Below are 22496 nucleotides of genomic sequence, written 5' to 3' on the forward strand. Positions count from 1 at the left end.
TTTCCTTGCCTAAATTAAAACCATCAGGAGCTGAAATGGACATTGAAGGTCCCGATATCAAGGGTGGAAAGTTTCACATGCCCTCTATTGATATCTCTCTGCCTGGAGGAGGAGCAGGAGGATATGTAGATGTTGAAGGACATGCAGGAAAAGGAAGAAAATTTCAAATGCCTAAATTAGATGTTTCCTTGCCTAAATTAAAACCATCAGCAAAAGAAATCAATGTTGAAGGTCCCGATATCAAGGGTGGAAAGTTTCACATGCCCTCTATTGATATCTCTCTGCCTGGAGGAGGAGCAGGAGGATATGTAGATGTTGAAGGACATGCAGGAAAAGGAAGAAAATTTCAAATGCCTAAATTAGATGTTTCCTTGCCTAAATTAAAACCATCAGCAAAAGAAATCAATGTTGAAGGTCCCGATATCAAGGGTGGAAAGTTTCACATGCCCTCTATTGATATCTCTCTGCCTGGAGGAGGAGCAGGAGGATATGTAGATGTTGAAGGACATGCAGGAAAAGGAAGAAAATTTCAAATGCCTAAATTAGATGTTTCCTTGCCTAAATTAAAACCATCAGCAAAAGAAATCAATGTTGAAGGTCCCGATATCAAGGGTGGAAAGTTTCACATGCCCTCTATTGATATTTCTCTGCCAGGAGGAGGAGCAGGAGGAGGAGATGTAGATGTTGAAAGACCTGCAGGAAAACAAAGAAAATTTGAAATGCCTAAATTGGATGTTTCCTTGCCTAAATTAAAACCATCAAGACGTGAAATGGACATTGAAGGTCCCGAAATCAAGGGTGGAAAGTTGCATATGCCCTCAATTGATATCTCTCTGTCTGGAGGAGTAGGAGGAGATGCAGATGTTAAAGGACATGGTGGAAATGGAAGAACATTTGAAATGCCTAAATTGGATGTTTCCTTGCCTAAATTAAAACCATCAGGAGGTGGAATCAATGTTGAAGGTCCCGATATGAAGGGTGGAAAGTTTCACATGCCCTCTATTGATATCTCTCTGCCTGGAGGAGGAGGAGGAGCAGGAGGAGATGTAGATGTTGAGGGACATGCAGGAAAAGGAAGAAAATTTGAAATGCCTAAATTAGATGTTTCCTTGCCTAAATTAAAACCATCAGCAGGAGAAAACAATGTTGAAGGTCCCGATAAGAAGGGTGGAAAGTTTCACATGCCCACTATTGATATCTCTCTGCTAGGAGGAGGAGCAGGAGGAGATGTAGATGTTGAAGGACATGCAGGAAAGGGAAGAAAATTTGAAATGCCTAAATTAGATGTTTCCTTGCCTAAATTAAAACCATCAGGAGGTGGAATCAATGTTGAAGGTCCCGATATGAAGGGTGGAAAGTTTCACATGCCCTCTATTGATATCTCTCTGCCTGGAGGAGGAGGAGGAGCAGGAGGAGATGTAGATGTTGAGGGACATGCAGGAAAAGGAAGAAAATTTGAAATGCCTAAATTAGATGTTTCCTTGCCTAAATTAAAACCATCAGGAGGTGGAATCAATGTTGAAGGTCCCGATATGAAGGGTGGAAAGTTTCACATGCCCTCTATTGATATCTCTCTGCCTGGAGGAGGAGGAGGAGCAGGAGGAGATGTAGATGTTGAGGGACATGCAGGAAAAGGAAGAAAATTTGAAATGCCTAAATTTCATATTTCCTCTCCTAAAATAAACCCATCAGGAGGTGAAATGGACATTAAAGGTCCCGATATCAAGGGTGGAAAGTTTCACTTGCCTTCTATTGATATCTCTCTGCCAGGAGGAGGAGCAGGAGGAGATGTTGATGTTGAAGGACATGCAGGAAAGGGAAGAAAATTTGAAACGCCTAAATTTGATGTTTCCTTGCCTAAATTAAAACCATCAGGAGGTGAAAAGGACATTGAAGGTCCTGATATCAAGGGTGGAAAGTTTCACATGCCCTCTATAGATATCTCTCTACCTGGAGGAAGAGCAAGAGGTGATGCAGATGTTGAAGGACCTGCAGGAAAAGGAAGAACATTTGAATTGCCTAAATTAGATGTTTCCTTGCCTAAATTAAAACCATCAGGAGGTGAAATGGACATTGAAGGTCCCGATATCAAGGGTGGAAAGTTTCACATGCCCTCTATTGATATCTCTCTGCCTGGAGGAGGAGCAGGAGGAGATGTAGATGTTGAGGGACCTGCAGGAAAAGGAAGAACATTTGAAATGCCTAAATTAGATGTTTCCTTGCCTAAATTAAAACCATCAGGAGGTGAAATGGACATTGAAGGTCCCGATATCAAGAGTGGAAAGTTTCACATGCCTTCTATTGATATCTCTCTGCCAGGAGGAGGAGTAGGAGGAAATGTAGATGTTGAGGGACATGCAGGAAAAGGAAGAACATTTGAAATGCCTAAATTAGATGTTTCCTTGCCTAAATTAAAACCATCAGCAGGAGAGATAAATGTTGATGGCCCAGATATCAAGGGTGGAAAGTTTCACATGCCCTCTATAGATTTCTCTCTGCCAGGAGGAGGAGCAGGAGGAGATGTAGATGTTGAAGGGCATGCAGGAAAAGGAAGAACATTTGAAATGCCTAAATTTGATGTTTTCTTGCCTAAATTAAAACCATCAGCAGGAGAAATCAATGTTGAAGGTCCCAATATCAAGGGTGGAAAGTTTCACATGCCCTCTATAGATATCTCTCTGCCAGGAGAAGATGTAGATGTTGAAGGACATGCTGGAAAAGGAAGAACATTTGAAATGCCAAAATTGGATGTTTCTTTGCCTAAATTAAAACCATCAGAAGGTGAAATGTACATTGAAGGTTCCGATATCAAGGGTGGAAAGTTTCACATGCCCTCTATTGATATCTCTCTGCCAGGAGGAGGAGCAGGAGGAGATGTAGATGTTGAAGGACCTGCAGGAAAAGGAAGAAAATTTGAAATGCCTAAATTAGATGTTTCCTTGCCTAAATTAAAACCATCAGCAGGAGAAATCAATGTTGAAGGCCCTGATATCAAGGGTGGAAAGATTCACATGCCCTCTATAGATATCTCCCTGCCAGGAACCGCAGAGGGAGGGCTTAAACTGGGAGATGATACTAAAAAAGGTTTAAGATTTCACATGCCCACTGTTGATATCTCTGTCCCTAAAATGAAACTAACAGATCGTGAACTAAAAGTTGGGTCAGAGAAGGAAGACATAGACATAGAATCATTGACTCATGATTCTGATATAGAGACCAAAGACAAAATTAGTGATTTAAATGTACCTGAAGTAACTTTTGGTGGGAACATCAAGCTGCCAAGTGTGAAAATACCAACTGTTGACATATCTGCTCCTAAAGTTGACCTGGACTTTACTCTTCCCAAGGGAAAGGGCAGTGATAGAGAAAACATTGAACTTCTTAAGGCAGAGGGTGGAAGGCCGTCATCTGGGGCAAGTTTTGATGTTCCAGAGGTCTATGTAAAAATGCCCAAAATTTCACTTCCTAAATTTGGCAGAAAACTGAAAAGTGGTGACAAACTAGAACTGGAGAGTCCTGACTTATCTATAGATTTGGAAATGGAAAGAACATCACCATCTAAAAAGGACATTGAAATAATTGGTCCTGACACTGAAATTAAGATAAAAGCAGGTGCTGAAGAAATTACGAAACCAGAATTCAGAGTAGAGGGTCTTGAAGATAAGGTCAAATCCAAGCTCAAATTCCCCAAATTCAAGACACCTACTCCTAAAGCAAAGCTCAAAGATGTAGAAATGGGTATGCCTGGATATGTGGATAACAAAGGAAAGGTCAGAATGCCAGCAGTTGAGATATCATTGCCAACTGCAAATATTCCAGAATGTGAGGTATTGCTTCCTAAAACTGAGGTTGATGTATCTGAGGCAGATATCAGAGGTTATGAGGGCAGTTTAAAAATTCCTAAGAAGTCAAAAATTAACATATCAGTTCCAAAAGTTGATTTGGATGTTTCCTTGCCTAGGGTGAAACTTCATGAACCAGTGGACTCTTCTGACTTAAACATTGATGGTAGTAGGGGTACAGTAAATTTTCCCCATGTCAAGATCCCTAAAGTAGACATTTCACTTCCTCATGCAAAAACGGGTGGCACAGATAACCATGAGGTGGAGGTTGGAAGGAAGGGTAAATTAAGAATGCCAGAAGTGGAAATATCATTACCACATGTAAAACGTGACACACCTTACACTGACACTGAAATTAAAGGTGAAAAGCTAAAAATACCAAAAATGTCAGTGCCTAGTGTTGATATATCATTGCCTCATGGAAAGGAAAATGATGATCCTGATATAGAATTTGGAGTGAATGGGAGTAAATTAAAAATGCCAGACATTATAGTGCCTAAGATAGATTTTTCACTACCTCATGGAAGGAAAGAAGAATGTCACGCACTTGATTCAGAACTAGAAGGTGGAAAATTAAAGACGCCAAAAATTGATATACCCCTTCCTAAAATAAAATCTAAAGATGTTGTTTCAGAACTTCAACCTGATGTAGGAAAAGGTAAAGTCATGATCCCTGGGATTAGGGGATCTGTGGAAGTAAAAGGTGGACAATGTAAAATACCTGATATTAAGATACCACAGGTAGACATATCATTACCAGAAAGTAGAACTGGAGAGTTTGATACCAAAGAGGGAGAATCTGGAGGAGGGGGTGGAAAATTGACAATGCCAAATGTTAAAATCCCAAAACTAGATATAGGAATGGCTAGAGATGCAGACATGTCAGATCCTTCTACTGATGCAAGCCTTAAGGATTCACATAAAGAGGGTAAAAAGACGAGGATGCCTAATGTGGATCTAGAGCTGGATCTTGGCTTATCAAGAGACGAAAAAAAGAATAAAAAGAAATCTGAACTTCGAGATACTGGTCTGGAACCCGCACCGAAAGAAAAAATAAAAGGGCCAAAAGTTAAAGGTACAAAATTTAATATTGGAATGCCAAAAGTAAAAGTTTCTGGATTAGAAACTGACATAAACAAGTCTGGAAAAATGGATACTAAATTTCTAAAAGGAGGAACTGATGCAAACTTGAAAGCTGATTTACAAGCACCAAAGATTCCCGAACTTGACTTTGACATTGAGACTGCCCAAGCTGACACTAATAATTCTGATGAAGATAAAAAGCACACTGGTAAAGTCAAAATTCCAAAGTTTGGGATTCCTCTGCCTTCTTTAAGTTCACCTGAAGCCAACATCAAATCATCTCAGGGAAAAGGTCACTCTATAAACATGGACTCCAAGGTAGAGTATGAAAGCCCACGTCTGCCAAAAGTAACAAAAGCTGTATTTGTTATGGTGAATCCACAAACGGGGAGCTCTGCTAGTTTAACTGGTGAAGCAAGTGCAGAAATTGAAGATGTGAAGATCAAACAGCCAAAGATCAAAATGAAGCCGAGTTTTGGCAAGTCTCGATCAAATGGAAAGGGGAAAGCAATATATTGCGAAGATGAGGTGGAAACTGGTAAGCTTAAATTGCCCAAAGTCACATTTTCGTCTGGGCAGAGAGGATCATTTGATGTAACACCAAGTGGGTCTGATGATGGAACAAGTCCAAGTCTAAATGGTGACAAAGATGAAAAACCAATGTTTGGAAAGCTTAAATTGCCTAAAGTGGAGTTTTTCTCACCATACTCAAAAGATGCAAGTGAGGAAGAGGAATTGGAAACAAGCATGAAACTCAGGAAGGAGAGCTCAGGAGAAAGCAAAGAGAGCAAGGAGTCAAAGACAATATCAGGCACAATGTCTTTCCCAGGTCTCAAGAAGAAAACAGAGAAGGATGAGGAGGTGAGAAAGATTAGTACTATAGTATCCTCAAAAGCAAGGACTGAAATGTTGGCAGAACGGGAGGGATCAGAGTCTCCAGTACCCACAGTATCATCTGGATTCGTCTCTGTTATGAAATGTGAAGAAAGAGAGGAGACAACATGGTTCAAAATACCCAAGGTCACCCTTAGTCCCCATTCTACTGACATCCTTCATATCACACCAGAAAGTTCTCCAAAAGGAAGCAAGTCCTCTCTTCCTTGTTCTATCGAGGAAGCCTCTGGAGGTTTCTATGTGAAGATACCAAGCGTAGAATTTTTGACCCATGAAATGCCCTCCGAGCATCTGATTACTAAAACAGAGGGAACTCTTACCGTAGTGACTAAGACGACAAAGTATACAGAAACAAAAGGTACCAGTTCGAAACAGTAAGAATCTCAGTTAAAGAACTGTGACATATAATCGGAAGTGGAATAATAATTAGGCCCACATATTTGTATGTGCCAATTGTTTCAGTCTTGCAGGTTTTATTCTATTTAAAGTAAAGAAAGCAAACATATTTTCTCCAGATTTTGCAACTTATACATAATGAAAATGTTGCTACAAAAAGAATATTATTTATTTTAGACATTATTTTCATGTTTTGTAACTTGCCATTCTGTATGACACTTTAAATTGATATATTTGTAAAGATCACATGATATTTACACACAAATATTTAATTGTAGATAAAAAAACAACATAGGCACAAATCTGTAGAACATAGACAGATGCAAAGATATTTAAAAAAACATTACATTTTCTTATGATTTTCTTGTGCAGTCTTGCATGACATTTATGCTGTAGAATTACAGTATTTTGGTAATATTGCTTTGGTTTTTTCGATGCCTGGTTTGTCTCTGTAGTTTTCGGTTGTTGTTATGGAATTTTGTTTATTTTAGATACTATTAGAAATACATGTACTATTTTTACATATTTATATGCATGATCTGTACAGATAAGAAACTAAAAAGAAAGCCTGTAATGTAGAGTATTTTTGTGACTTTTAAGATACATTTAAACAATATGAAGTTTTTTTTCATTCACAATTTTTAAGGATTGTGACGTGCTGTACCAGATAGCATCTCTCTGTTCAGAAGAAATGCTCAGAATTCTTATGAATTGAAAACACTGAGTGTGACATGTTTTTCTTTTCTTTTCTTTTTAAAATTAACTCTTGCGTTGGTGATGGAATTGGCCTACCTGCGAGCAATATCATTGTATATGTATTATATTTAAGACAGGTTTAATTAAAGAACTGCATGTTTGTAATGTGTTGCTTTTTTTGAAACAATCCTTTAGATGATGCTTATCTCCATCTAATGCAAAAATAGAACAGTCAAATAAAATATTAACATTCTAATTAGTTGTACATAATTATTTCCTGACGTTTTCCACTGATTTTTCTAATGTGGCAGCACTAATGACGAGTAGTGGTCCGAGTCTGAAACTGACATGGCAAGAAAAATGTACAAACAGCAGCAGACAGCCTTCCCCAAGATTGCAATATACAGTATTGAACATATCTAAAATGTTTAACGATTGATGAAAACAATCTCAGTTAAAGAACTGTGACATATAATCGGAAGTGGAATAATAATTAGGCCCACATATTTGTATGTGCCAATTGTTTCAGTCTTGCAGGTTTTATTCTATTTAAAGTAAAGAAAGCAAACATATTTTCTCCAGATTTTGCAACTTATACATAATGAAAATGTTGCTACAAAAAGAATATTATTTATTTTAGTCATTATTTTCATGTTTTGTAACTTGCCATTCTGTATGACACTTTAAATTGATATATTTGTAAAGATCACATGATATTTACACACAAATATTTAATTGTAGATAAAAAAAACAACATAGGCACAAATCTGTAGAACATAGACAGATGCAAAGATATTTAAAAAAACATTACATTTTCTTATGATTTTCTTGTGCAGTCTTGCATGACATTTATGCTGTAGAATTACAGTATTTTGGTAATATTGCTTTGGTTTTTTCGATGCCTGGTTTGTCTCTGTAGTTTTCGGTTGTTGTTATGGAATTTTGTTTATTTTAGATACTATTAGAAATACATGTACTATTTTTACATATTTATATGCATGATCTGTACAGATAAGAAACTAAAAAGAAAGCCTGTAATGTAGAGTATTTTTGTGACTTTTAAGATACATTTAAACAATATGAAGTTTTTTTTCATTCACAATTTTTAAGGATTGTGACGTGCTGTACCAGATAGCATCTCTCTGTTCAGAAGAAATGCTCAGAATTCTTATGAATTGAAAACACTGAGTGTGACATGTTTTTCTTTTCTTTTCTTTTTAAAATTAACTCTTGCGTTGGTGATGGAATTGGCCTACCTGCGAGCAATATCATTGTATATGTATTATATTTAAGACAGGTTTAATTAAAGAACTGCATGTTTGTAATGTGTTGCTTTTTTTGAAACAATCCTTTAGATGATGCTTATCTCCATCTAATGCAAAAATAGAACAGTCAAATAAAATATTAACATTCTAATTAGTTGTACATAATTATTTCCTGACGTTTTCCACTGATTTTTCTAATGTGGCAGCACTAATGACGAGTAGTGGTCCGAGTCTGAAACTGACATGGCAAGAAAAATGTACAAACAGCAGCAGACAGCCTTCCCCAAGATTGCAATATACAGTATTGAACATATCTAAAATGTTTAACGATTGATGAAAACTACATCCAGATGAAACTTGTACAAACATTAAAAAGAAATTTGATCATAATTTACTCATCCACATGTTATTCCAAACCCTTATTTACTTTCTCACAATGAAAACAGACATTTTGAAGAATGTATTGGTTGTATTTGTCCAAGTAATTACAAAGAAAGGAGGCTGGAGCCTTCAAGTCTACGACAAAACACAAAAACACCATAAAAGCACAATTAAAGTGTCATAAAAGAGTCCATTCCTTGTCTGTGGAAATAAAGTCATAGGCAGGTTTGGAACAACACAAGGGTGAGTAAATGATGACAATTTTCATTTTCTGTGAACTATGTATTGGACAAAAATTAAACTAAAATAGTTTGCACATGAAAGATTCCGATTAGAATTTAAGTGCTTACTGTAAACATAGACCGCCATGTTATTAACACAAAAGTAGGCTATCTTTACATTGAGTTTCTACCAATTATGGCTAAACGAAGTCTAGCAAAAGAGTGAGTGCAAGAGGGTTTCAAAAGTAGCCTATACTCACCAGAACTGGCTGAAGAACTAAATGAAAAGCTTTAATGAGGTAATGTGTTCCCGCGTGTGCGTGTCCTCTTCGTGCGTAAGCGTAAAAGCACCGACAGCGTGCTGCACGCTCCGCTATTGGTCAGCTGAGCGCACGCGCTAGATTGCGGAGGCTCTGCGTTGCCTTGCCAGTGAAAGCAGCCTGCGCTATGAGGAGGAGACACGGAGGAGTAGCGTGACATTCACTTCAACGGAGCACACGAGACGTACATGGGATATAATAGGTTGGTGGTCTGTATTCGGATATGCTGTCTTAGTTAAAACGAAGTGGTGTCATGGAAATCATCATTTCTAGACGGTCCAAAATCCTCATGAAGGTTAAAGCCAAAATCCCTCAGCTCAGCAGCATCTTCACAACGCACGACAGCTGGAATCGTGTGATTCGTGACATCGCATCCGAATGAGGAAAATGACAGGCACACTGTAAAGGTAAGAGGATACAAAGAAAGAAAGATGGGTTATTTATGATATCCCGAAAAAGATGGATATTATCTTGTCAAACCACGAAAAGAATCGATGCAGATAATCCCCCCTCCCCGAGGTTACCTCATGTGGGCAAGTCCTATTAGTTAAAGATAAGACTCCCGATTTGGTGCAAGTGATGTGATCACGTATTGTGTGTGGAGACTACGTAACGCAGCGTCCTCTGATCATCATGACACAGTTTGTGACATGCGAAATAAAAATTATTATACATTAATGATACATTATACAGTAACTTAAGTATTAAATACACTAGCTCTTAATAAAACAATCATATTATCAAATAAAACAATCATGTACATACATTATAAATGTAATACAGTTATAATAACTACATTACATAAAATACAGGAATAATTGTATTAAGTAGCCTAGAAATAGTCTTTTCGTGGTTTGACATGACAGTATCCATTTTTAATAGAGTTTTAAAAACTAAGAGTATAACAATAGAATTGCATAATAAATACTGAATATTTATTTTATTTAACATTATTATATTTCATAGTTATTACAGTATGTATATAATTATGATATACATTAAACTACATAAAAATACAAACTACAAAATTATAGTATATATAGTAACTGTAGTGTATACAGTATATATTGTAGTATATAGAATATAAAGTAATTGTAGTATATATACATGTTGTAGTATATTACACGGTTTGTGTGTGTGTATAGACATTATAGATTATATAGTGTATAGAATATTAACTCAAATCTAAGACAATTTGCCATGACCTAAACAAATATTTGAGCCTGCACTTGTTTTGTATTGACTTTTAATTGTCAAGAATACAAATTACAAAACTGCAGTAAACAATTGTATACAAGTTGTATTACAGTTTTTTTTTTTAAATGTTACAGTACATATTACAGTTTTAAGTATTCCAAGAAAATTATGTGTGTGTGTGTGTGTGTGTGAGAGAGAGAGAGAGAGAGAGAATTTAAAATGAATGGATTAAATTGATTAACTGGATTATTTTACTGGATATTTTATCTGAAGACAATTTGCAAAGACCTAAACTAAAATTTGAGCCTGCACTTGTACGTTGACCATTAATTGTCAGGTATTGAACTTAAATCATCATTAAATCAAGATATATGCAATTTGCCTTCCTTAACTGATTGCTAAATGTTGTGCTGTAACAGAAGAATTTCAAGTTTTTGACATCCTAAATGTCATTCTTACCCACCACAGCATCTGATATTATTCCCCCAAGAAGAATGCTGCAACAGAACAACAACAATAACTGCTTGGACATGGCCCATAGGGAGCTACTGCATGAATGCCGAAGAACCAATGTCTCATTCGCCAGTGCCCTTGAGTTTGGTGCCATACCCCTGATTAAAGGCCTGAGAGCATGGGCTGTGAGTGGCGGCTACTCGAAAGCCAGAAGAAAGGCCGCTAATGGATCTCGGGCACAGGGCACATGCCAACAGCCTCCTGAAAACAGGCTAGGGCAGAGAAGCTGGTCAGGTCAGGTCAGCAGTGGCTATGGGCACACAATGGAGAGCACAATTAGTGCAACCAGAACTCCAGGGGTCAGGCAAGGCGGTCTTGGCGCTCTTGTTACTGTGGCCACTTTGAAGGGCACTGAGGGGGGTGGTAGGCAGACTCAGACACGCTGCCTCTTTCTCAAGGCCCAGGGCAGGGGCAGCTACATCTGTGCTGTTGGAAACCGCGGGACTGGGACGAGAGTCACGGCTCCACGGACTCACGCTGTCATTCTTGAGGGGACAAAGGAAGAGCTTAGATGTTCCTCTAAAGGGAAGAAGGTGAGCCAGGATGGGCCAGATGATGGTGGATTGTTCAAGGCCAAGCCCAGGCATAATAAATACTGAATATTTATTTTATTTAACATTATTATATTTCATAGTTATTACAGTATGTATATAATTATGATATACATTAAACTACATAAAAATACAAACTACAAAATTATAGTATATATAGTAACTGTAGTGTATACAGTATATATTGTAGTATATAGAATATAAAGTAATTGTAGTATATATACATGTTGTAGTATATTACACGGTTTGTGTGTGTGTATAGACATTATAGATTATATAGTGTATAGAATATTAACTCAAATCTAAGACAATTTGCCATGACCTAAACAAATATTTGAGCCTGCACTTGTTTTGTATTGACTTTTAATTGTCAAGAATACAAATTACAAAACTGCAGTAAACAATTGTATACAAGTTGTATTACAGTTTTTAAAAAAAAAATGTTACAGTACATATTACAGTTTTAAGTATTCCAAGAAAATTATGTGTGTGTGTGTGTGAGAGAGAGAGAGAGAGAGAATTTAAAATGAATGGATTAAATTGATTAACTGGATTATTTTACTGGATATTTTATCTGAAGACAATTTGCAAAGACCTAAACTAAAATTTGAGCCTGCACTTGTACGTTGACCATTAATTGTCAGGTATTGAACTTAAATCATCATTAAATCAAGATATATGCAATTTGCCTTCCTTAACTGATTGCTAAATGTTGTGCTGTAACAGAAGAATTTCAAGTTTTTGACATCCTAAATGTCATTCTTACCCACCACAGCATCTGATATTATTCCCCCAAGAAGAATGCTGCAACAGAACAACAACAATAACTGCTTGGACATGGCCCATAGGGAGCTACTGCATGAATGCCGAAGAACCAATGTCTCATTCGCCAGTGCCCTTGAGTTTGGTGCCATACCCCTGATTAAAGGCCTGAGAGCATGGGCTGTGAGTGGCGGCTACTCGAAAGCCAGAAGAAAGGCCGCTAATGGATCTCGGGCACAGGGCACATGCCAACAGCCTCCTGAAAACAGGCTAGGGCAGAGAAGCTGGTCAGGTCAGGTCAGCAGTGGCTATGGGCACACAATGGAGAGCACAATTAGTGCAACCAGAACTCCAGGGGTCAGGCAAGGCGGTCTTGGCGCTCTTGTTACTGTGGCCACTTTGAAGGGCACTGAGGGGGGTGGTAGGCAGACTCAGACACGCTGCCTCTTTCTCAAGGCCCAGGGCAGGGGCAGCTACATCTGTGCTGTTGGAAACCGCGGGACTGGGACGAGAGTCACGGCTCCACGGACTCACGCTGTCATTCTTGAGGGGACAAAGGAAGAGCTTAGATGTTCCTCTAAAGGGAAGAAGGTGAGCCAGGATGGGCCAGATGATGGTGGATTGTTCAAGGCCAAGCCCAGGGCCATACGAAAATGGAGGAAATGCGGTAAAACAATGGAGAAAAGAACAGCGGCTCACGGCAAAGGGGAAAACACTAGTCAGCGCAGTGACCAAAAAAATGCAGTGATTTCAGATGCACAACCACTTAACATAACACAAGGCCAGACGGGTAGCAATCCAAGTCGGGACGACTTGAAGTTGAAGGGCAAAGACAAAAGGGCTCATTCCCCCATATTAGTGAAAGCTGTCACACCCGAGAGCACAGATCCACAAACCTGCTGCTCTTCTGCCAAACCAGGTGAGCAGGTTGAAGATGAAATGAGCCTTAATCAATCCGATAACTGTTCTGAAAAAGAATTCAGTTGTGCCAATGTGCAAGGAGACACTGAGGTCAGTAAATGTGACCTTGATGCAAATGATCGCCAGAACTTTGTTGCTGATGTGCCTAACCTAGGGTCATCTGTGGCATCTGAGACTCACTCTGATAGTCTAAGGATCAAACTGACCACAACAAACTGTAATACTGAGCCAAGCATGGATCATTCTCCCATGATAACTCCCTCAGAAGTCCCTATCAGCATTCAGAAGAATCAAGAATCCAGGCCAGACGAGCGCCTAGTAGACCGTGAGAATCTACACTCGGTGGAGCCCGGCGATCTTGCAACACAGAGAGATGGGACTCCAGACACAAAGAATACAGTTTTGCCGGAGGGCCGCACTCCAGTGGGTGCTGAATGTAGCACTACAGAAAAGAAAAGGAGGCCGTCCATGTGCTCACCTCAGCATTGGGAGGAATTAATCACAGAGCATGGAGAACATGAAGTTCAGCAGTCTGACAAATCCTCTTCACGAGGCTTTAGCGCAACAACCGCCAATATAACTGTAACCACGATTCACTCCCTGGTTAATCCTGCCCCTACCACCACCGCAGCCATAGCAACAGCCATCCCGGCATTAAGCGAGGCGGAGGCTAGAGGTGGAGACTTGCTGCCTCTGGTGAACTCAGAGTTGCTATCAGAGCCGGCAAGAGTTGACGACAAGGACAAGGTGGCCGCTGACGAGGGGTCTCTTGATGTGGGCGAGGAGGAGGAGGAGGAGTTTGGGGCATTCATGCAGGCAGGAGGAGAGCAGCTGTGGACGGATGGGTTCAGTGAGGTCCAACAGTTGGCTGAGGATTACAACTGTGGTAAGTACGCTGTCTTGAAAGTAGCAAGGTAATACATTTTGTCACATAAGTCCTAAGGTACAGTAAGTTCTCTTCTGGAGAAGGAACCTGGCGTTGTTTGGGTTTGAGTGAGCAGATAACATGCAGTCCCAATGTACTAAATAGTCTGGCTGGATTGACCTGGATTCCTGCAGACCCCCTCGCTTCCCCCGACCTCATGTGAAGATATTAATTATTTAAAGCACTGCTTGGAATTCCTACCCCCCAACCCCTCACTCTTCCTCTGTTGCTGTGTACCAGCCTAAGGCAGGAGGCAGCATTAAAATGACATGCAAACACAAGGCCATTGGGACAAGAGGGGAGGCCAACCTTCACAATGCCAAAGGCAGCATGTCTAGAGGGAATGGCTTGATCAAAATAGAGGACAAACACTTCATTGTTTATTCATCTAGTACGTCTTCTAACTATAATCTTTGGTCAAAAACAAACACGGTAACACTTTATTTTAAGGTGTCCTTATTACACATGTTGCATGTACTTACTATTAGAATAACAATAAATTATGCATAATTACGTGCACGTAAACCCTAATCCTAACCATATATGTACATGTAGTTAATTAATATTACTTAGTACTTAAATGTGTAATTATTACTGTAACAAGGACACCTTAAAATAAAGTGTAACCACAAACACTTTCCACTTAATAATTTTATGGATTCAATTCCATTTTTGGCAGCCACTGTGTAATTTTAATCTGCAGGATTAATCCTGTTCTCTAAAAAGGTGAAAACCTGGTGATTCCAATAGTGAGCATAAACAGGTTTAACCTACTTTTTAATTCTGAAATTGCATCACACAAGTAGATATTTAAAATGACAAGTTATTTCTAGAAGCCATTTAACACACATTCACTGTTTTCCTGTTGAGACATTTCTTCAAAATCATATTACATTGCTTCTTGCACATTTCATGATGCATTTTAAAGTGAAATATCCAGAGAGTGGTGGTAAAAGTGAGTTCATTTTTATCCGAAAAGATGAACATGAATCTGGTAATGTTTTATTATGTTGGTTGTTGTATATATTGTGGCAGATTGGAAACTAAGTGTCTGGTGAGTGGTGCTCTAATGCCTTAATAATGTACCAACTACACTAAACTTTACAGTGTTAACAAAAGCAAACACCCGATAAAACACATTTGCTGAAGCAAGCCATTTCAGCTTTTTCAGTCTTTGAGTTTTTCCACATTCCTCAGTGTTCCACATCACAAGTCTAATGCTATACCAGGTGAGCTACCGAGCAAGTTTACTTTGTCAGAAAAATCATAGTGCGGTCAAATCGATTAATCGAAGTTTGTTTACATAATATATGTGTGTGTGCTGTGTATATTTATATGTATATATAAATACTCACACATACATGTATATATTTAAGAAAAACTATAAATATACACAGTACACACGTCATGTAAACACAAACTTTTATTTTGGATGCGATTAATCGCAATTAATCGATTTGAAAGCACAACTATACATATGAAGCAAGTTAATTAATTTACAAATCATGCACTATGGTAAAAATGTTCTGAGGTAATCACAAGAAGCCGCACAAAAATAAGTCTTTATTAATTAATAATCTGGCCCAGTAATCATAATTTGTGTGAAAAGGAATATAAATTATTGGTGTTTTACTGCTCTAGTGAATTGAATGTATGGGTAAGTTTTTTTAAGTTTTGCAAAAATATAGGTAAAGGCACATTTTTCTTATAAGCCTATGTTGTACCTTCCCACCATGGTCTATAAATACCACATTAGACTTTTTTTTACATAAACAGAGAACTGAAGTTTGGTTAAACACTTTCACCACTTGTAAATTATTACACGTTCTACATTGTGTGAAACCTTTCCACCGCAGAAAGCAGAACATCTTTCCAGTAACATAGAGCCTTCTGGTCTTGTAAAGAGTTTTTGTATGAGAGCCTTGAAAATGAAACTATAAAGACTTAAATGAGCCTTTATCTCCTCTCAGAGGAACACACAAGTTCTGTTGATGCAAATGAACCCGCATCCTGGGCATCTGATTGGACTGCAGTCCAGTCATTCCAGCAGTCAGAGAGCACATGGACTGCCTTCAGCCAGGAGACTGTGGAGCAGAAGATAGTGCCTGGTGGCCATTGGTGGCTTTCTACTGAAAAACCAAACCTTCCTCTCTCTCCTCTCCATAATGTGGTAAAGGTTTATGCTTTGTTATGTTGGTGTCCTAATCTTGACCTAATGAATGTGCATCATTCCACTTATTATTACACTACTTAACAAATTATTAAAGTATGTGAGATAACAGAGACCCTGTGATATGAATAGAAAATCAATTATAGAGTTAATCATTCATCATACTACAGAATCGGCCAGAAAAAGGCGAAATATTCCATTTTATACAATCACGTAATGACCCACTCATCCTCCACAAACTAATTAACGACTAATTTTATAATATCATACTAATATATCTTTAAATTCTAAAATGTTGTAACTTTACATATGAGTAACTAAAACATCTATTCATCACTGTTGATGCTCTGATGATTAGTGATCCTTACTTGTACATGTGTTTGTGTGTGTAGTCAAATGTGTTTCTAGAGGCCTTTCCCTCAGAAATGTCCCCCTGTGAAGATCCTGAATACATTCCTACACTAAAGCAGCTTCTGCAAGGACCAGCTGAAAACAGCAATACAGGGGAGCACAAGTATGTTGTATTATCTGTAGTTTTGCTGCACTAATTATGACTTATAAAGTTAGTTATGTTTATGCATTTTGAGAAACTTTTTATTTAAAGACATACTTCAGGGGTTTTCAGGCCATTCCTAGAGCCTCCAAATGAATGCGCATTTTGGATGCCTCCCTTATTTAACACTTGTCAGCTAATAAGGAAAACATCCAAAAGGTGGAATGCTGGGAAGACTAGGAACAGTTTGAAAACCCCTGACATATATATTAGTCTTCTATCGCCACCTTGTGGTAACAGAAAATGCTACTGCATCTCATCACACAAAGCACAAAGAACTGAATGTTTTGCATGAAATTCTGTATTTCATCCTCTTGAGATGACTCAAAATGTACAAACAAATCTTTCTTTCATAATTTCACGTACAATAATGGTATTTGTTTTTCTCGTTACATGCTATAAAATTTCGAGTTAATCATTTTGCTTTGGCCCAAAGGGAGCAGAGCTTACTTGATGGCCTCCAGGATCTAGACCGGATGATTGGTGTGAAATATAAGAGGGCGGAGTCTCTGTCCTGTAAACTTCTCCTTCAGTCACTGCATTTGCAACGTCCCAGCTCTGTGAGTCTGCTGTAATGAAATATTAAACCACTGCAATAATATATAATGAAAACTTCCTGGTGAGCGTTTGCTACATCAAACACTTGTAATATTATTTGAAATAGCAAATGGATTTCTATACTCTACATTGACCATACATAGAGCTTGGTACTGGAAACACCAGTTAAGTGCATGTTTTAAATAACCATCATCCTTTCCACCTCAGGAATGTGCGACAGTTCGACTGAAGACCAGTGCCAGGTTTTCTCCAAATCTCCCAACGTCCAACCAGCAATTAGCTGCAAATGCTAAGAGAAGACTGTCATATGACTTCAACAGAAATATCATGACCTAGTCTCGATATCTGCTGAAGCTCTTTGACCTATGCTTCCTTGAAAACAGGAAATACAGGACAGATGCTGAAAAACTGAGTTTCCATAGATCGACTTCTATTCAAGGTTTATTTAAAGTGTATTTCTTCTTTCAGTGTCTGGTAGATTCTGTTTTTCATTCAGCTGTGTATCAAGACACACTAGACCCATGTTTAACCAAATATATATTTTTTAGGACAAATATAAAAAATGTCAAGTTAAAAACCCCTTTGCCAAATTGTTCGGTCCAGTTATTGGAGTCTGGTTATTGGACCCATTTTGATATAACTGATATATTCCGATAAAAATATGTCAGTATGTATTTGTGTATTCATTGCTATGGATTCTATTTGTTAGAATAAGAATATTTTTCTGGAGTCATAGCAAACCAGTTAGTGCACATTCTCACAGGCATGTAGATTCATATCTGGCCTGTCACATCCTGAACCACGTCCCAAAATTTCCTTTCTACTGTCTCACATGACGTACTGTAAAATTGAATAAAAAAATAATAATGTGATTTTAGGGGGATTAGGATCAACTCTAGCTCCCCCGCAATCTCTCCTTCGCCTGTCTGAAACTGTCAAAGCAAATTTCCACAAAATGTATTTTCATACACCACCTCACACAGAAATCCATTTTCTTGTTTCCATGTCTTTTTTTCCCTGTGCTTGAAGTACTAAATATAACACTGTAGTGTACCATTTTTAACTCCTGACGAATAGAGACCATATTTTCAGAAGTGTTTTAAAATGAATGTCGACATTTTAAATTGAACCTGTAAGCTTGTTTGTTGATTGATGTAATTAAAACATATTTGAAGGACTGAATGAAGTGGATAACTGGGGGATCAACCATTTCACGTTTCCTAAAACAGTGGTTCCGAACCCTGGTCCTGGAGGCACCCCAACACTGCACGTTTTGCATGTCTCCTTAATCAAACACACCTGATTCAGGTCATCAGCTCATTAGTAGAGACACCAAGACCTCAAACTGGTGTGTCAGAGAAAGGAGACATGCAAAACGTGCAGTGTTGGGGTGCCTCCAGGACCAGGGTTGGGAACCACTGTCATAAGAAACCTGAGCAAATGTGAGAAAAGCTCATATGATTTATCAACACAAAATAACTTAAGGCACATTTCAACTATGTGCACAAATCTGCATGATATCTTTTTTAATATTGCATAATAAAAGCACATTTCATAAGCTTTAGTTCCAGTTATGCCAGCAAAACACTTAAGGACATTGGTTAACTTTGACTGATCTGAGTGACTTGGCTGCTTGTTTACCAAGATAACTGTTCACAGTCTCCAGCTGTTCACACTGTCCTCACACACCCTCATCATGAGTGTATATGGCAGTGAGGGCTGTTTACTTAGAGTGGACAATATGAAGAGAAATGCAATAAACTGTTTTGACAGAGACTGCAGCTATTTCTATCCCCTCAGCGACATGTGACTCTCCCTCACTTAATCTTCACAACAGATTCCATCACGAGTTTGAGGGGGGTTTTTTCACCAGAAAACTATAAAGAGAGGGAATTAAGGTAATTTTGGGACATGATGTACGACTATTTTTACAAGCTGGGTCATCATGCAGTTTTTTTCATTTATTGATCTGAACAAAGTGTGGTTGTGCTAGCCACAGTGCAAAAATTGTCCAATATTACTGTAATATATACAGGATGCAATTTACCCCAAACCACTGCATGAGTATATACAGTATGGCACATGAATAAACATCTAGGCATAAAACTAGTGTCGTGGAGAAAGCAATGGTCTTCTCTATGAAGTCAATGAAGCTTGAGATGCAGATGTCAAAATAAGACTTTATTGTACAAAGCCAAGATGACAGTGCCCGCATCTGAGTCCACAATTAATTAATATGGCCAGATCAGCCTTTTTTAATATAACTTTTATTTCGCCGTCTCCTATTGGTTGGAAGTGTTCACATGGGACATACATCAAACTTATTTGAGTTGTACCTGCCATATGGTGGAAATCACACAAAGTTCATTGGTTCACTTAACAGTAAGTTCACTGGTACAATCCAATGGAAAGCACCGGTACTGCCCAATGGAGGACTCAGTCTATATAAGACATCCAGTATTGGAAATATCAAGCTATTGATCAGTCTATTGATTACTTTTATAAGCATACATCATATTTTTGAGTAAAATAACACAATACTAGTAGCTTCATAAGCAAGCACACTTAACTGTTTATGTTCAGTTAACATTATAGAAGCTTATGCCATAGAATAAAAAAAGTAATTGTGTCATTTTCCCCTCACAATTCTTAATTTATAACTCACATTTCAGACTTTTTTCCCCCTCACAAGTTCTGGGGCCTATTCCATAAAACATGTTTACCAAATAAGCCAGGCTTATTTCAGTTAGTCTGATTTATTTTGAACCAAATCAACTGACAATAAGTCAGACTAACTGAAATAAACCTGGCTTATTTGGTAAACTTGTTTTATGAAACAGGCCCCTTGATTGTAATATGTAAACTCACAATTGTGTGAAAAAAAGTCTGAATTGTGAGATATAAATTGTAAAATTGTGAGATAAACCCCCGGTTTCATGGACAAGGCTTAAACCTAGTCCCAGATTAAATGTAAATCTGAGCTGTTTCAACTGAAAGAAACTTGCACTGATTGATCTTAAAACATATCAGTGCCTTTGTTTTGTCTCAAGATGCACACCAGTAATGTTTTTTTCTAAGGTATGTTAATAAAAATTACTTAAATGTCCTAATTGAACTATGGCCTAATCCTGGTTTAGTCCAAGTCTGTGAAACCGGGCCAAAAGGCCACAATTAGCTACCTTTTCATTTCTGTTCTGTAGTGCAAAGTCAGAACTTTGAGTTTGAATTCTGAGACTGACTTTTTTCTCAGAATTGCGAATTTATATCTTGAAATTCTGTGTTAATTTCTTGCAATTATGACTTTGTTCTTTGAATTGCGAAAAACAAAGTCACAATTACCTTTTATTTTGATGATGATGATGATGATGAATAAGATTCTGTCTGAATAAGCTCTTTTGCACTACAAATCATTTTTTGCACTACAATCACTATTTCTGCACTGTTGTTTACTTTACTGGTTTGCACTCTATCTGCCATATGCCTTGTGCTTTATATATATCTTTTTTACATTTGACCTTATTTGTATATTTGTATAGTTGTATTTTGTATTTAATCTGTATTTATGTTATCTGTATGCACCCAAGGGTCTGAGAGTAACGCAATTTCAATTCTCTGTGTATGTCCTGTACATGTGGAAGAATTGACAATAAAGCAGACTTGAACCTGAACTTGAACAGAAACGGGCCTCCATACAACATGGAGGAGCCCTCACAAGGGCGACCCACTCTGTGTAAACAAAACAGTTTACACAGTGAACTTACTGTAAGTGCTGCAAGTCACAATTACCTTTTATGATGATGATGATGATGGTGATTTTACAACATGGAGGAGCCCTTGAATGGGGCGACCCACTCGGTGTAAACAAAAGAGCATTATCTAGAAAACTGAAATGTGTCTTCATCTCATGTGAGCGTACATCATTTAATGAAATATCCCAAAACTATTATTTTCTGTAGCGGTAAAGCTTTTTAAGGAGGGTCATATGATGCGATTTTAATTTTTCCTTTCTCTTTGGAGTGTTACAAGCTCTTGGTGCATAAAGAAGATCTGTAAAGTTGCAAAGACTAAAGTCTCAAATCCAAAGAGATATTCTTTATAAAAGTTAAGAGTCAGCCACGCCTACCTAAAACGGCTCGTTCTAACACGCCCCCACATGTCTACATCACTATGTGGGAAGATTTGCATAACGCCGCCCAAATGTTCACGCAAAGACAGATCACAATTACCTTTTATGATGATGATGATGATGGTGATTTTACAACATGGAGGAGCCCTTGAATGGGGCGACCCACTCGGTGTAAACAAAAGAGCATTATCTAGAAAACTGAAATGTGTCTTCATCTCATGTGAGCGTACATCATTTAATGAAATATCCCAAAACTATTATTTTCTGTAGCGGTAAAGCTTTTTAAGGAGGGTCATATGATACGATTTTAATTTTTCCTTTCTTTAAAACGGCTCGTTCTAACACGCCCCCACATGTCTACATCACTATGTGGGAAGATTTGCATAACGCCGCCCAAATGTTCACGCAAAGACAGAAGGCGGAACTTTTATTCTCGCTGTAGTATTGTTGTTGCCGCCGCTGCCATGTCGTGAAGGGGCTGTGATTCGTTGTGAAAGCAAAACTACTTTGTTTGGTCTTCCAAAAGAGGACGATATCCGCTTCGTCATGCCTGGAGCTGATCCGTGCTGGTCACTGAGGAAATACATCAACTTCGCGCTGTGGACCACCGGATCGGCTTTCACCGTCCAGCCCGGGGTCGTCACATGTGGTTCCCGAATTCCTGCTGGCTGCGCTGTTCTCAAGCCCGCCTGCCACCGCTCACTCTAGCCCGCCGTGTGTGACGCTGTGTTTCGTTGTGAAAGCGAAACTACTTTGTTTGGTCTTCCAAAAGAGGACACGACTAGAAATCAGTGGTTAAGTTGTATTTATTTACAACACTGTTCCAGAACAGTTTAACCCAAATATGGAGGACTGTTTCCTGATCCTGGGAGAGTAGACTATAATGCCGGCTGTTCTGACTCACAGACTATAAGTACGTTTTTCATATTTAAAGGATTTGCCACTGATGATTCAAAACAAGAGTTTTGAGCAGTGTAGAAAAGCGCTTGTTGTTTGTCATTTCTCCGATCACAAATGCAGACATGGTTTTATGTTTATGCGGCGCGATGCAATGTGTAAAATAATGTGTTTTTTTAACCTTAAACCGCATAAACACATTTCATTACACCAAATACACAAAAT

General features: G+C 38.3%; 3 protein-coding genes and 1 long non-coding RNA gene across 5 annotated transcripts in view; 3 read left to right on the top strand and 1 right to left on the bottom strand.

Annotated features, from left to right (window-relative positions):
* prx (periaxin) overlaps nucleotides 1-7167 on the top strand; it is a 27983-nt gene extending 20816 nt beyond the window's left edge. Inside the window, exons 12-13 of the mRNA XM_016261786.1 lie at nucleotides 31-2997; nucleotides 3085-7167. Coding sequence (XP_016117272.1) covers nucleotides 31-2997; nucleotides 3085-6197 — 6080 coding nt within the window. The 3' untranslated portion in view covers nucleotides 6198-7167. The remainder of the gene's footprint in view (nucleotides 1-30; nucleotides 2998-3084) is intronic.
* A 2252-nt stretch (nucleotides 7168-9419) lies between these two features.
* Nucleotides 9420-22496, bottom strand: part of LOC107575470 (uncharacterized) — a 14868-nt gene continuing 1791 nt past the window's right edge. The window contains exons 2-4 of the long non-coding RNA XR_001607879.1: nucleotides 21475-21539; nucleotides 17141-17256; nucleotides 9420-9497 (exon numbers count right to left, since the gene is read on the bottom strand). This is a non-coding gene — a long non-coding RNA (uncharacterized lncRNA). The remainder of the gene's footprint in view (nucleotides 9498-17140; nucleotides 17257-21474; nucleotides 21540-22496) is intronic.
* On the top strand, nucleotides 9426-18445 carry LOC107575415 (uncharacterized). Of its 2 annotated transcripts, XM_016261801.1 has the most exons (7): nucleotides 9426-9505; nucleotides 10764-11380; nucleotides 12752-13928; nucleotides 15938-16137; nucleotides 16530-16651; nucleotides 17127-17250; nucleotides 17456-18445. In XM_016261801.1, exons 2-7 carry the CDS (start codon nucleotides 10790-10792, stop codon nucleotides 17582-17584), a joined length of 2343 nt encoding a protein of 780 aa, XP_016117287.1. In that variant the 5' UTR covers nucleotides 9426-9505; nucleotides 10764-10789; the 3' UTR covers nucleotides 17585-18445. The 2 variants fall into 2 exon arrangements, with proteins under 2 accessions (XP_016117287.1, XP_016117282.1); XM_016261796.1 differs by lacking the exons at nucleotides 9426-9505; nucleotides 10764-11380 and having other exon boundaries at nucleotides 11981-13928.
* Nucleotides 21481-22496, top strand: part of kcnk6 (potassium channel, subfamily K, member 6) — a 7352-nt gene continuing 6336 nt past the window's right edge. Inside the window, exon 1 of the mRNA XM_016261810.1 lies at nucleotides 21481-21541. Within this exon, the coding sequence (XP_016117296.1) occupies nucleotides 21483-21541 (59 nt within the window). The 5' untranslated portion in view covers nucleotides 21481-21482. The remainder of the gene's footprint in view (nucleotides 21542-22496) is intronic.

This window comes from Sinocyclocheilus grahami, unplaced genomic scaffold, assembly GCF_001515645.1.
Source record: "Sinocyclocheilus grahami isolate Dianchi unplaced genomic scaffold, SAMN03320097.WGS_v1.1 scaffold31.1, whole genome shotgun sequence".
NCBI classification, from domain to species: domain Eukaryota; kingdom Metazoa; phylum Chordata; class Actinopteri; order Cypriniformes; family Cyprinidae; genus Sinocyclocheilus; species Sinocyclocheilus grahami.

Coding starts and splice junctions, on each gene's coding strand:
- LOC107575415 (XM_016261796.1), top strand. CDS start 12,113: ATGTCATTCTTACCCACCACAGCATCTGATATTATTCCCCCAAGAAGA. Junction 16,652..17,126: donor AGCAATACAGGGGAGCACAA/GTATGTTGTATT, acceptor TTTGGCCCAAAG/GGAGCAGAGCTTACTTGATG. Junction 17,251..17,455: donor ATTTGCAACGTCCCAGCTCT/GTGAGTCTGCTG, acceptor TTTCCACCTCAG/GAATGTGCGACAGTTCGACT.